Source organism: Candoia aspera, chromosome 6 (genome assembly GCF_035149785.1).
Source record: "Candoia aspera isolate rCanAsp1 chromosome 6, rCanAsp1.hap2, whole genome shotgun sequence".
NCBI lineage: Eukaryota > Metazoa > Chordata > Lepidosauria > Squamata > Boidae > Candoia > Candoia aspera.
Genome location: NC_086158.1, coordinates 21,953,897 through 21,969,806, shown reverse-complemented (window position 1 = coordinate 21,969,806; position 15,910 = coordinate 21,953,897). Strand labels below are relative to the sequence as shown.

Here is a 15,910-nt window from a genome sequence, read left to right as displayed (position 1 = left end):
GTTTATAAGATTATTTTGAATTGTATACTCTGTATGTTTTGATATAAATATTATACATTGCTTTATATAGATAAATATAACATTAGGTGTAGTGATTAAGATAAGTAAATAAAGATTTCTATAAGAACAAAATGAATACAAGGAGACAGAATAGCTCAGAAGCCAGGGAAGGAGAGTGGCTGAAAGCCATGTTTGAAGATTTTACGCAAAAAACAATCCAAAATATTACTCAAAATTTAACGCAATTATTAGAGGAGAAAATAGATGAATTTGAAAAAAGGTTAGATCATAAGTTAGAGACAGTGGACAAAAGAATAAAAGCAGACATTCAAGAGGTAAGAGAAAGAGTGGAGAAATTAGAAGTAGAGAATGTTATAGAATTAGACCGATTAACTGTGTTAGAGTTAAAAGAAAAAGAACATTGTGTTAGACTTAGAGGTGTACCTGAAAAAAAAGAGGCAGAAATAAGAGAAATAGTGGTTCAAATGCTTGCAAGTTTAATTGAATGGGAGGAAGAAAGGATAGAAGAAGATATAGAAAAAATGTTCAGAGTTAACTCGAAATATGTAAAAACTAACCGGAAACCAAGAGATATAATAATTGAATTTGCTAGGAAAAAGACAAAAGAATTGATAATACAGGCCTCCTTTGGGGAAAAAATTAATATCAAAGGAGAGGAGATTATGATATTGAAAGACATACCACTGAGAATATTAAAAAAAAGAAGAGACTATTTCTTTCTCACTGAAGTCCTTAAACGAAATAAAATCCCCTTTTGGTGGGAAGTATTGGAAGGAGTTAGTGTCACATTCCAACAACAAAGATATAAACAACACTATTTTTAAGGCTCAGGAATTTCTCAGAAAATATAAGAAAGATTTAGAACCAGAAACAGATAGAAGGGAAAGGCTAGAAAGTAAAGAAAGTAAAGTGAAACGTTTAAATACAGAGGAACAAAGTGCAGAGGAACTAGCTTCAAGTTCTAAAGAAATTGCAATACTCCTCTCCAATGAGTGAACTAAAATGCCTTTCCTGAAATATAAATGGAGCCAATACCCCAGCTAAAAGGAAGAAAGTTTTTCACTATTTATACAAATTAAAACAAGATATTATATGTTTTCAAGAAACTCATATTGCGAAAAAAGATAGTAAATATCTGGTAAATAACAAATTAGGAAATGAATTTATAGCAGCAAATGAAAAAAAAAATGGAATTGTAATATATGTAAAGCCCCATCTAAATCCTAAATTAATAAGTGATTATAAAAATGGGAGATATTTAATAATAGAATTAGAACTACAAAATTCTAAAGCAATATTGGTTGGAGTATATGCCCCTAATGATAATCAGAATAAATTCTATCAAAATTTATCAAATGAACTTTCCGAATTATCCTATAACAATTGGATTATGATGGGAGATTGGAATGGAGTTACCTTACCAATTATTGACAGAAAATCTGAACAACAAATTAAAAAAAAATCAAGGAAAACTGCCCCAATCTTTTTTTGATATGTCAGAAAATTTGGCTATTGTAGATGCCTGGAGATATAAAAACGGTACGGCTAGAGATTATACATTTTATTGAGACAGATTCAAATCATTCTCCAGGATCGATATGATATGGTTATCTAAAAATTTGGCAAATAAAATTTTAAATGTATCAATTCTCCCCCGATCCTTCTCAGACCATAATCCAGTTCAATTGGTTATAAAACTCCACCCAAAAAGTTATAGGTGGAGATTAAATGAAACCTTGTTGAGAAACAAAGAACTTGTAGAAGATTGCCAGAAGAAATTAAAAGAATTCTTTGAATGGAATTTAAATAATGAAGTGACTATTGGGACAGTATGGGATACTAGCAAGGCATATATGAGAGGATATTTTATGTATTTAAATAGTTGCTTAAAGAGGAAAACACAACAAAAAATTCAAACAGTTCTTGATCAAATTAAAAAAAAAAAAAAAATCTTCAAATAAGGCCATCAGATGAAGGTATAAATCATCAAATAAAAATTTTACAGCAGCAATTAAAAATACTCACAACAGATGAAATTGAAAGAAAATTGAGATATATTAAACAAAGAAATTTTGAATATGCTAATAAAGCTGGAAAATGGTTAGCATACAAATTAAGAAAAGGAAAGGAAAAAAAATTATTACTAAAATTTGAGAAAATGGGAAAGAATTAGTCGACAATGAAAAAATTAAAAAGCATTTCATAATTTCTTTACAAACCTATATAAGAAACAAGAAATTTCAATTGATAAAATTGAAAAACTATTTATTAAAACAAAATTTAAAGAAATTAACTAAAGACCAAAACGTATTAATTAACAATCCCATCACAACCCAGGAAATTATAGAGGCAATTAGAAAATTGAAAACAGGCAAAGTTCCAGGTCCAGACGAATTTACAGCAGGTTATTATAAATATTTTCAAGATCAAATTTTGTTACCACTTAAAGATTTAATGAATGCGATTCTGTTATACCAAAATCTTGGTCAGAGGCAAATATCATAGTAATCCCAAAAGAAAAACAAGACCCGTCACTATGTAAAAATTATAGACCTATTTCATTATTAAACAATGACTATAAAATATTTACTTTAATTCTAACTGAAAGACTAAAAACAATACTTCAAGAAATAATTAATTATGACCAAAATGGTTTTTTACCCCAAAGATATATAAAAAACAATATAAGGACGGTTTTAAATATAATAGAGTATGCTCAATTTCATAATGAAAAACAGATTATGTTGTTATTTTTAGATGCTGAAAAAGCTTTTGACAACCTAAACTGGAATTTTATGCTTAAGACTTTAGAATTGATGGATTTTGGCAACATATTTATAAAAGCAATAAAATCAATTTATACATTTCAAAAAGCCAGAATTGTGATTAACGAAGAGATAACACAAGAATGTCAAACAGAAAAAGGAACAAGGCAAGGTTGTCCGCTATCTCCTTTATTATTTATATTGGTATTGGAGGTTCTAACAGAAGCTATCAGAAAGGATCATCAAATTGAAGGGATAAAGATTAAACAAGAAACATATAAATTAAGAGCCTTTGTGGATGATTTAGTTATCACTTTACAAAACCCGTTAATATCAATTGATTACTTATTAAAGACACTACAAGAATATGGAGAATTAGCTGGTTTTAAAATAAATAATCAAAAAACAAAGATGATAAATTTAAATATGCCACAAAATAATCAGAATGTATTAGAAATTAAATCAGGATTTAATAGTGTTAAAAAAGTTAGATATCTAGCGATAGAGATTTCAGCCAAAACTAGTGATTTATTTCAAAATAATTATGTTAAAATATGGAAGGAAATTAAAAAAGATTTATTGAGGTGGGAAAAATTAAACTTATCACTTATGGGACGAATCTCTGCAATTAAGTTGAATATTTTGCCGAAGATCCTATTTTTATTTCAAACCATTCCAATATTTATAACTGATAAAAAATTTAAATTATGGCAAAAAGATCTTTCAAAATTTATTTGGCAAGGGAAAAGAACAAGAATTAAATTCAAATTACTACAAGAAGATAAGGAAAGAGGAGGCTTGGGTCTTCCTGATTTCAGGTTATATTATGAGGCATGTGGTCTATTATGGTTAAAAGAATGGATTACTAAATTTAGAAGGACATGATTTAAAATTTGGATGGCATGGCTTCTTATGGTATAACAAATTGAAAGTAAATAAAGCATTTAATAATCATTGTATTAGACGGTCCATTCTTAAAATTTGGGGAAAATATAAATCTATTTTAACATTGACAATACCACTATGGATTTCCCCACAAGAAGCTTTTGTAAGGCGAGAAACAATAGGAAACCATAAGTGGCTAAAATATTCGGATTTAATAAAATTTGAAGGCACCAAATTTACAATGAAGACAAGAGAAGAACTGGAAAATGAAGGATATTCATGTCAATGGTTTACATATATTCAATTAAAAGAACAATTTAAAATAGATGCCAAAAGTTACAAATTTACAAAAAACTATCTTGGTGGGATGAATAAATCTATGCTAATAATGACCACATGATCTCTAAAACATATAAAATGCTATTACAAATGAGAATATTAAATGCACAAATTAAGCAATGTATGAACAAATGGGAGAAAAAATTTGGATACAATATTGAATACGATGTTTGGGAAAGAATGTGGACTAAGGGATTAAAATTTACATTAAATTATAATTTAAAAGAAAATCTTTATAAAATAATGTACATGTGGTATATTACTCCTGAAAAATTATCGAAAATATTTCAAAATACGTCAAATGTTTGTTGGAAATGTAAAAAAGAAATTGGAACTTTATACCATATGTGGTGGACCTGTAAAAAAGCGACAAAATTTTGGTCATCTATACATAATATAATTTGCAAAATGTTGGCAGTAAACATTGATAAATCACCGGAATTCTACTTATTGGGCTTTATGAACAAAGATTTGGAAAAAAACTATGGAAAACTTCTACTGTATTTGATTACTTCGGCCCGAATTACTTATGCCGCAAAGTGGAAAGAAGAATTAATCCCATCTGTGGAAGAATGGATACTTAAATCCCTAAACTTGGCACAAATGGCAAAACTAACGGACCAACTAAACGATAAAAATATGGAAGACTTTCAAAAGGACTGGACACCCTTTTTTAAATATGTGGAATGGACTCAAAAAGTTAATATAGTATGTAAATAGCAAATTATTTTAATTATATAATCTCTTATTAGAACTAATGAAGGCAATTTAGAGAATTAAGGGGGAAAAAATATGCTAGGATATTAAGCTGTACCGTCTAGAAAGTTGGAAACCCAAATCTTTCTATTTATTTATTTATTTTTCATTTTATTCTTTTATTTATATATATATATATATATATATATATTCTCTCTTTTCTTTTTCTCCTCCTCCCTTTTTTTTCTTCTCTTTTTTTCTCTTTTTTGTATTGTAAGATATTATTGTTTGTATGTAATTTTATGTTTATTTAAATAAATTAATAAAGATTCATTAAAAAAAAGAAATATTAAATACTGAAGAAGATGGATTTTCATTATCCAAGGATTTCTATTTTGTCCAACCTAATGTGGATTCTTTCCCAAATCTTTTCCACTGTTACAGTAAAGGCAGTGTTCAATGGGTGTACTTTAACAAATACTCAATGACACTGAGTCACTTCTTGTGGCTCACATAATTGAATAACTTCAGAACTGTAGTGCCAAATATATTTCAACTGAAGAATATGACAGCATAGTGAGGGGTTGTTAATATTTCTTCCATTATTTGACTTAACAGAGTGCAGCTTTAAATTATATATTCTGAAAAATTCAATCTGCTTCTCAACAAGCAAATTAGCAAACATTGTTTATATGAATTAATGAAATACTCTAGAAGGATTGAGTTGATTAGCACATCAGCTGAACATATTAAAGAGTATTTGGGTTCTGATACTTTTTAGGAAAAGTGCTTAAGAGATGTCTAGATGATGAATCATAGCTTCTATCTCAACAACATACCTTTAGGTTGTGCATAGACCTTTCCTAACCCATCAAGTATCTCATAAACTTGGGTTCCCATGGTGTGTAATGAGGTACCCCAGTCATTTGAAGGAGCTTTCTCTCATAAGATGAGCTCTCTTTGGGTTTCTCATGTACATCACCCCACCCGACCATCCAGAGAGGGCATGTTGCGGACCCCGTCCATAAGAGAATTTCATCTGGCAGGGTCCAGGAAATGGGCCTTCTCTGTGGTGGCCCCCGCTTTTCGGAATATCTTGCCCCCGGAGGTGAGGCAGGCCCCTTCACTCCTGACCTTCTGGAAGGCACTGAAGACCTGGATCTGCCGTCTCGCCTGGGGCGGGAAAGTAATAACCATTCTTGGGGATGGCTCGCACCCTAGAGTCCCTCCCACCAGCCTGGATTTTATATCTTTCTTGGATTTTATTTATTTATTGTATTTTATGATAACTGTTTTATATGATTTTAATGTTTATGTTTTGTGCTGGATTTTATTGTAAACCTCCCAGAGTCCCTCTTTTGAGGGAGATGGGCGGTGGCTAAATTTGAGAAATAAATAAAATAAATCAGAGTATGTGCTGTAAATGGAATTCCTACAACATTTGGTGTAGAATTGGACTTGCTGGCCTAAATTTGAGTCTATGCTAATGCATCTTTTGTTGCTTTCAGTATATTTTTTTTCCTGCCCTTATTATTTCATTTCTATCTGTAATGAAAAAAGCAGATAATTTTAAAGGTATTTTAAAGATCCTAACTCTGGAGTTCTTCAAATGTTTCCCAATTGCTAAAATATTGGGGAAAGTTATTTTAAAAGTTGCATAGGAACTTTTAAAATAACATACATGAATACAATATGAATATGGACACTTTCAGACACAACAGATAACAGCATCTCCCCTACTTTGGCTGATCTCAAAAAAACTATCACCAAAAAATTACAGAATTGTAAGTTAAACTGGACAGTTGAAAAAACACCTTGGAAGATGCCTTTTCTCCCTCTGGTGAACTATTTACCATTTGGTCAGGGAAGATGGTATATGCTTAATAATTAAATTTAATACGTTGGGGGTTTTTTGGTCTGTGGATCATCCTGTTTGTGTGTCAGTGGTGGTTTTTGTCATCACATTCTTTAACCTTGGATGAAACAAAAATAGGATCTCATTGGTAATACCATTACATACCTTAGAGTTTTTTGTTTTCTTAGCAGAAGGAATACATTAGGAATATGTTGCACAGCACAATATTTATAGTGATGCTAAACTATATTGACACTGTACCTTTTTCCATAGATCAAGCCAGTCTTGTTGAGCAAGTGAAACGAGTCAAGGAAATTGAAGCAATTGAAAGTGACTCTTTTGTTCCACAGACATTCAGATCAAGCAAAGAAGTCAAAAAGGTAACTTTTCAATATTTTTTCTTTGCGTAGGATCCTTGTGAATCCTGTGGTGTAGCTATGTATTAATGCAACTGTCATTGACATTGACTGCTTATACCAGTAGTACTAGTAGTAATCCTGATCCCATGCCATCTGAAGTCAGACAGTTACAGATTCTACTTGCTGTATGTCACTGTATGTAAATGTGAGAAACATACTTTTTATTTTGCAATAAGATATATTTTTAGACAAACACAAGGTTGCTTCTGTGTGCAGAAGAAGGGTTTTGATTTTCCTTTTCCAACTGGGATATCCCAGAATTTGCCCCACAAAGTTCAGAACTACCTGGAGAGCAAAAAGCTAGGCGGCGTGAGAAGCTGCCATTAAACAAAATAGTCTGGGCATTGATAAGCTTCTATGGATCCACGTCAAGTGTGAAAATCATGCAGTATAAAAGATGATGATGATTTGGAACAACTTACGACAGCCCACCTACAAACAGCAGCAATGTTGGGCACTTCATACATAATTAGACGTTAGCTTTACAATTCCCAAGTCCTTGAATAAGGTTGAATCATGAAGGAAAAAGCTACCAAATATCAACTATGGACTGTGACTCATAAATAGTGGAATATTAACAATAAGAGTAATATTTCAATTAATTAAAACAAGTGAGCTTTATCTGAAATAGGGATGTGGGTTAGGTAAGCTCTTTTAGTATATTAGAACTTTTTGAGGGTTTTTTCACTGAAATTAACCTATGTTAGAAATAATGTCCTTTATGGAAAGACACACTTTTGGTGTACTTTTGGTGTACACATTTTATAGTGTACTTTTGGAGTATACTATAAAATGTCATATTAATCAAGTTAAAAAGGAAAAGGAAAAAGAAATTCCTGCTGTTTTCTTGACACATTATTTGGCACATATTTTCAGACATTGTTCAATCCCTTGCCTTCCCACATCCTTTACTGAAATGTTTGTGTAAAACTCTAGATACATATATACATGTATGAGGTACGCATATATATTACTTACTTTTATTTCAATTCTGGCAATCAATGAGGTGACAGATGTTGCAGCCAGATCCCCCTCGTATCCACAGAACTTCTTCAACTGTTAATCAGTTATAACAAAAAATATAAGCCCTTCCTTAGAGACAAGAAAGATCAAAGCCACAAAGCAGGAATGGCAACTGATGATTCAGCAGGTTAATCTTTTAAAAGTTTAGCAGGTCTGCTACAAGTCAGAGGTATTGTCAAATGATTCATAGCAGAATTAGTTTGTCTATAAAGATTGTTTTCTGAATACATTCAGGTCACAGATTCTGCTGATATCAAAAGTGATCCTGGAATAACAGAAGTGACAAATGTTGGTCTGGCTGTTACTGAAAAAGAAGTAAAGCCTGGAATTATTCCTACTGCGATCAGATACCAAGATGAAAACTCACTTGCCCATCCCAATGTAAGCTTGCTAATATGGCAGTCTTTGATTAAAATAATGTATAAAAAGTGAAAGAGATGAGGTTATATGATCTGTTTATCCATATGTGTATTGTTTTCTTTTTTAAAAATACTCAAGAGCTTCCACAAAATCCTGACCTAATTCACAGCATGAGCAATACTATGAAATATGAAGTCCAATTGCTATGTTCTATATAAATAAGATTATTTTTCAAAGTAATTTTTTAACTTTTATTTTCAGATTAAATAACAGTATAGTAATTTAGATAGTTCCCGGTAAGCTTCTGGATGCAATTCAAGGTGCTGGTTGTCACTTTTAAAGCCCTGCATGCCACAAGGCCAGGTTACTTGTGGGACTACCTGTCTCCAATAGTTTTTGCCCATCCCACCAGAGTGTGCATGCTCCAGGTCCCTTCTGTAAAACAGTGTCATCTAGTTGAACTCATGTGGGATGACTTCTCTATTGTGGTTCCTGCCCAATGTAACAATATCCCCTCCCCCTGAGATTTGGATGGCCCTGACCCTGTTGGCCTGCTAGAAGGCCTTGAAGACCTTGCTTTTTCTGTTCTGTGTTGTGAGACAATTCTGCAAGGAACCTCTTTTTTCAATTCTCTTTTGCCTTACAACTTCTATATTGTTAGCCACCCAGAGTTGCTTGTTCATGATTGGCAACCACATACATTTGTAAAATAAATAAATAAATCCTATGTCATCGCCTCTACTGTGGAAAACAGACAAGGCACGAACAAAGAAGTGACTAGTTCTAAGACAAAAACTATCATTGCTTTAATTTTAATTTAATTGAAAACACATAATGTGGTTGGTTCCTATATATTTAATATTTTTCCATCAGTCTCATTAACAGTTGCAGTTTAATAGCTATTTAGGAGATCCTATGGAAATTGTACATGTTCAGGGATTGAGATTGTGGACCCCTGATTAGATGAAACATCTGTTTCACAGTTAATCAGTGTTCTAAACTTACATTTATGATATCAGGATCCAGTATGCCCTTGCTGCATATTGATTTTCAGTAAGACCTTTTGTACTTCTCTTGGATTTAAGTCACTGTTCCTGGTATGACATAATATAGACATATGTAATTCATATAGAAAGCTTTTATTAAGGTACATGAAGGTCACTCTAAGATTTTTGAGAATGTACCTGTTCTCCTGAATTTCTTTTCTAATTAAAGATCTGCTATGTAGCCATTTTTCACTTGTCATAGCAGAGTTATTTACAAGTTTTGGAGATACATGATATGGACAGTAATTGAAAAATAGAAATGTCAAATCTCAAATTTCTCTTGATGTATGGGTACAGAATTTGATTATTCAGTAATGCTCAGTGGCACTCCATAAATATGTTCTAGTACAGATTTCTGCATTAAAAATAAGTTCCTAACCTAAGGTCTGATTCAGAAAACACCAGAAGTTGATAGAAGTTGAAATCACTTAAGTTTGATTATTGCACTGGAATGCATCATATATTCCTTGCTAGTATTCTGGGGATGAATTTCATAGGGTATTTCAAATATTTACAAATCCTAAAGTCTTCAGGAGAGAGAGAGAGAGAGAGAGAGATGCTGTATCTTTATTTTTTTTCTTCTTCTTTTTCTTGCAGTTATTTATTGATAAGGCAGAAGCAGAAGAAAGATGGTTCCAAAGGCTGATTGCTCTTCGACAAGAAAGGCTAATGGGCAGTCCTGTCGCTTGAGTGAATTATTGTCTTGCATAATTTCATTGTCTTGCATTGTATAAAATACATGATACAATTGGATAAGTATATAAATATTACCTAGAATGAAGGTGGGGTGAGGAGAATGTGAAAGGAAGCATACTTCTGGAATCAGCCAACAGATTTATGTCATATTAAAGGTATTAAGTGAAAGAATAATGACTGTTAGTTTACAAAATAATTATTTGTAGTCATATTTTATGGTGTTCATTTTCTTAGTGTATTCCAGTTATGGCTGAGATTCAGACTGCTCTGTATGCTATTTCATACCTGATAGGGCACTTCAACTTCTCCCAATGGCAGTTCCTCCCTAGTTCCTCCATATTGGCAGTTGTGTGTGAGAGACTTTAGCACCAACAATGTATGAGGGGTAGAAAGGAAAAAGATTATCTCTACCCTAACCTTAACCCTGAACAACAATGAGGAAGCAGTTGTATGAGAAGTGAGATTCTGCAGATGAGATTTAGTTATACAAATGATTATATATAAACACTTTTAAAATTCATGTTCAGTGGGTTGTTCTGTAGATATACTTCAAGTAGAATGCAAACGGGGGAAAAAGCCTTATTTGTTGTCACCAGATTCTGCAAAATCTGGCACTGAATACTATCAGTATGGTATTCAGCAGAAGACATATGCAAGGTTTATAAAAAAGTAATTATATCCACTAAGGTAAAAAAGAGAAAGCCTGATTCCTCATCAGAAGATGCTACATGATTTTAAGATACTCAGTTGCTACATGGACATGGAAAAGAAACAAATATGCTGCAAATATGCTGGGGGGAAGGAGGAAGAGCGCAGACTTTGCAGTTCTAATCTTCCTAGACAACATCTAAGCATTTGACTAGAGCTTTTTATTTTCCCATGTATTGGTGAACATAAAGGGCATTCATTCTCAAAGCATCATATTGCCATACTTTGTTTCATCCCTTCAAATGTGTTCTTTCTTACATGAAAGATGAGTAAAAAGCTGAAGAAATAAGAGGAAAATTGGGTAATTCATCAGTGTAAGTCCAGAATCATAAGTACTCTATGCTTACATACATACATAGATACGTTGCTAAGAGTATTTATAAGGAGAAGGGAAGGTCACAGGAAAAAGGACCTGGTAACAAACCTTTCCACTCCCAGAAGAGATTGAAAGGCTGTGAGATGCTAAAGTCCCTGCAGCAATAGGAGAGAAATTGGTATGTGGCTTGGAAATCCTAAAACGCCAGCCAGCAACAAAGCAAAGGTGGCTATAACTCAGTTCCCCCCACAGTAACAGCTAAGAGTGCGGCCAAGTACAGGGCTAAGAGTGTAGGCAAGTCAAGCCTGCCTGTAATGAGAAGGTGAAAAAGAGAGAAAGGAGTTTATGAAAACTCATAGGAACTGTCAGTAAGAATCCTTAGAAGTGGACACCTTGCACATATAGAAATAGACACATTGGTAAGTAGGTGTCATAAATGTTAAGTAAGAATTGTATTTTTTGTATAATAAAATCTCCCTTGCAACAAAGAGAAAAAAAACCCCTCACACTTGGTCTATGGTCTATACCATTCTCAACCTTGGCAGCTTTAAGATGTGTAGACTTCAACTCCCAGAATTCCCCAGCCAGCATGTGACTTGCTCCAACAATCTCATGGATTTTATTCTGAATAAATAAAGAATTAATAGTGACAATGAAACAAGATTTTTTTTATTGTACCGTGCTTGCTACATGTTAGACTCATTTTTTTCTAATCCAGATCTTAAGACATTTAAAGACATAGTCAAGAAGAAAAACAGAAAGCAAGAGAAACCAAAAAAGAAGAGATTTACAAGCATTATAACACTGAATAAAAATTTCAAAGCAACAAATTAGTGCTGCATATTAAAGTATCTTCTATCAGTTGAAAACTTCAGAAAGTTATTAAAATCTAGTCAATATGCAATAACTAACTGCAATAGCCAGTATAATATGAATCATAAATCAAAATGAAGATTACAACTGTTTCTGATTGATCTAAGAGTTTGCTCCTTATTTAGCAAACCAAACAAAAACTTAGATATTAAAGCCTTATGTTAGGTGTGGTACAAGCCCATATGTAGAATTATGATGCATGGATTGTTTCCAAGTTGAATACTACATCTGAGTTGTTTTCAGATAATGAGGTTATTTTTGACATCCATGCATACTCCTACAACTTAATCTATCATTCATGTTCTGAAAATCCAAACTGATTTGAATTCTTAGACTTCTGGACTCTGGACTGCTTAGTGACCACCCTCACCAGTCTTCTGCAAACCTGTAAACTTCTGCACACTATAATTTGAAAACCAAACTGTATTTACTCTCTTTTTTAATTCTCTTTGTTGGACTTCTTATATGTGAAAGACTCAGCAATGTCTAACCACTCTAATGCATCTGCTGCAAGATAGAACATTACCAGTCCTGCATTAGTATATCTCATTTTTTGCCAGTTAACATTTTTTTTAGATGTGGAATGGGGCAAACTTCATTATATCTTATTTAAAGATTGATAAGAGCATTAAGGTCTCAAAGATTTTCTGCCCCATCTGGTATAGCTATCAAAAGGTATTTCTGATGTTGGTATATGGATTCTGCTTACTCTGTTAATTCTGTCTTAAACCAGAAGATGGCATCCAGCAATGCAATCTTTAGCATGCTTGCTTTTAGCTTCTCAGAACACATTAGATTGTAATATAACATTGCTAGTACTTATTACTTAATCTACAGGGTTTATCCTTGGAAAACAAAAACATTTGAAATCAATTCATAGTTACACCAGTGAAAACAGCTATTATTTAAGTTGCAAAGAACATTTGTAAAATAGCATTGATTTATGATTGCTGGTTTTTATCAGATATACTGGAACTTTGCCTACTTAAACAGGCTTATGTGCCTTCATATTCTGTATTTTTTTAAAAAAATCACTTTCAAATCTCATTCTGTTTCACTAATGAAATATCCTCCTTTCATAGGAATGCAAAGAGCTCATAGTTTGTCATTGGTTAAATAGTGTTAAATAGTGTTTTCTATGCTGCCTGGGAAAGTTTGGTTTATAGGTATGAAATAAATATTTGAAATAAATAAGTGAATGTAATTTAGTGACCTGTATACAAATATTGATGGTTGATTATGTGCCATCAAGTCAGTGTTGACTCTTAGCAACCATATTTATCTTCTCCAGGATGATGTCCCCAACCTGGTCCTTCAGGTCTTCCAACTGCTGTAATTGAGTCCCTCCATCTGGTATGCAATTATTAATTTATGGTAAATCATGTGAATTTGCAGTTCTACTTATAAAATGACCTTGTTGATTAAATTGGAATGAAACACTTTCATTTTTTCATGATTTCATATTATGTGAATTAATTAATGATTAGATTCACAAATAAAACTAAGCCCAAACTGAATATGCTGTATTATATACCTTAGCAAAATACACAAACCTAGCCAATGTCTTCCATTTACCTTTGTGGAATCAAGGTTATTCCTGAGCTTTTTGGATTAAACACATAATATAAATGGATGGATGGACTGTTGGCAAGTCCTATAATTCATTAGGAATTTTTGCTTACAACAATCTCAGGTGAATGAGATCTGCTATGGCACATCCTATTAACTTAAAGACAATTTGCACTAGATATATTTCTAATGCATTTCACTTTTTGTTTTGGATTAAAAAAGGATAATGATGATAGCCTCTAGATAATGCTTATGGAACTGAGCAATATTATAGTAATGCAAACAATACATCAATATTTGAACATGTGTTTTTGTTCTTGATGAATGTGCTTAATGAGGCTGCCATATCCAAATCAGATTTAAATAGCCATATCTTGGAAATGAATAAGAATTAAGAAGGTAAATTAATTCCTAAGGGGAATCACAGCAGAACTCATTAGTTCAGGAATAAAAATACCTCAAAACTTTTAATTAAAGATATTTACTGTGAATGAATACCATTTGGCAGGTTTCTTCAGACTATAATCTCATTCATAAAGAAGTATTCATCTATTACTGGCAACAACATTAATCTAATTTGAAATGCCCTCCAGACCGACAATCCTGTAACAGTATGGTGATTTCCTCCAAAATCCTTTTTATCTTTATGAAAAAACTCTAACTCAATCAGACAACAATCATAAAAAGGACTGAGCAATTAGAGACATCACTCTCCAAAATGAGCTTCTCACATTAGTATGCTAGCGAGCTCCTCCTAATGAGCTGCTTTCTAAGCAGAGCTGTTCTTGCTATTTAACATCTGCACAAATTAAGAGTTCCTAAACCTCCTCTTCATTTAAGCAACTGTAAACTTCCACAGACTTTAAGGAATTGTGAAGGAGATTCAATCACTTAATTGTCTGATATTTTTTTAAAGGTGAAAAGTGTGGATAGAAATTTTATTTATAAATAAGATTCCTAGTGGAAGTATACTGAATGGTCTTTTCATGTATCTCATATCCTCATATATCCTGTCCTTTCTTGACCATGGAAGGCATTACAGATTTTTCAAGACAAGAAGCATCCTTGCCTAGGAGCAGCAATATTGTATACACACACATCAATACACACACACACACACACAATGATGCTTTGCCAGTCCAATGGGCTTGTGCATATGTATATGCAGTAAATATATTCATGAGTGATGAGCCATCGTTCCACTCTCAAATTATTCTAGTTTTGTCTTTCTAGCCATAAAAGTTATCTAGCCTTTACATTAAAATAGAGATTATGTATATTTATATTTTATTTTTGCTGGAGCTCAAAATGAGGTAGCTAGCTTTCCTAGTTTTTCAATATCATGTCTAGGATCAACATATATTAGTTCTGAATTTCCAGACAATGTATCAGCCAAAGTTTTGTATTAATCTCAGATGTATACATTCAGCTTCCTTAAAAAAAAAAATCTCAGATTTTCAGCTGGACACATCACTTGTAATTCATTAAAGTGGAATTCATTGCTAAGGTTAGGTGTAGCTAACTCCTGTAGCTTAGCAGGACAAATAGGCAGAGTGGAAGCTAAACTCAAGTTACTGTATCTTGTTGATCAATTCACCTAGCTGGTAATGAAGTCCAAGGATATCACTACCCAGGATTTTGATATGGTCAATTGACTAATCAATAAAGTTATTCATTCATTCAGTACCCAGGAACTTATAACAGTTTGGTTAATATGGGGATTCCCCCCACCCTTATTTTGAGTGAACATAATGGCATGAAGAGTGCAGTTTCATCCACCAATTTTGTGCCATCTTTGGACTGCTTATTGATATCCATATTCAGGAATGAAGAATATTGGGCTTAAATAAACTCAGGGGAACTGAGTTGTGATGGAGGCCTTTGTGGAAGGAAGACAGGTAGACAATTGTTAAGTATGAAGGAAGTGGAAATGAATAGAGAAAGAGTACATCTGGAAAGGAGAGGAGTGGGAACAAACATAAGAAGAATGCCTAAGGAAGGGAATCTAGCAAAGCAGAACATTAGAGGCAAGAAGAAGGCCAGTCGGGGTAAACAGCATACTTGGAGAGATTGCCAGAGAGAGGTTGGGGAGGGAAGGGAGGGAGGGAGGTTGGCTGTCAGATTTTTTTAATGATAGAAATGTAACAATATAATACATTTTGTAATGGGTTTCAGGCAAGAGGAAGGAGGGAGCACATTCCAAGGAGATAAGCATTCTCACAGCCTTGAGAACCTTGACTGGCAGACAAAGACAGAGTAGCCCCGCCTTAGAGATCCTGGGGTATTTACCCTTAGGTTAGTTAGGATAGGCAAGATTCTGTTTTATGGTAAGAACAATA

General features: G+C 33.0%; 1 protein-coding gene across 1 annotated transcript in view; it reads left to right on the top strand.

Moving 5' to 3' along the window:
- RSRC1 (arginine and serine rich coiled-coil 1) overlaps window positions 1–13,447 on the top strand; it is a 194,331-nt gene extending 180,884 nt beyond the window's left edge. Inside the window, exons 8-10 of the mRNA XM_063306512.1 lie at window positions 6,835–6,941; window positions 8,238–8,384; window positions 10,007–13,447. Of these exons, the coding sequence (XP_063162582.1) occupies window positions 6,835–6,941; window positions 8,238–8,384; window positions 10,007–10,099 (347 nt within the window). The 3' untranslated portion in view covers window positions 10,100–13,447. The remainder of the gene's footprint in view (window positions 1–6,834; window positions 6,942–8,237; window positions 8,385–10,006) is intronic.
- Window positions 13,448–15,910: the final 2,463 nt, after the last annotated feature.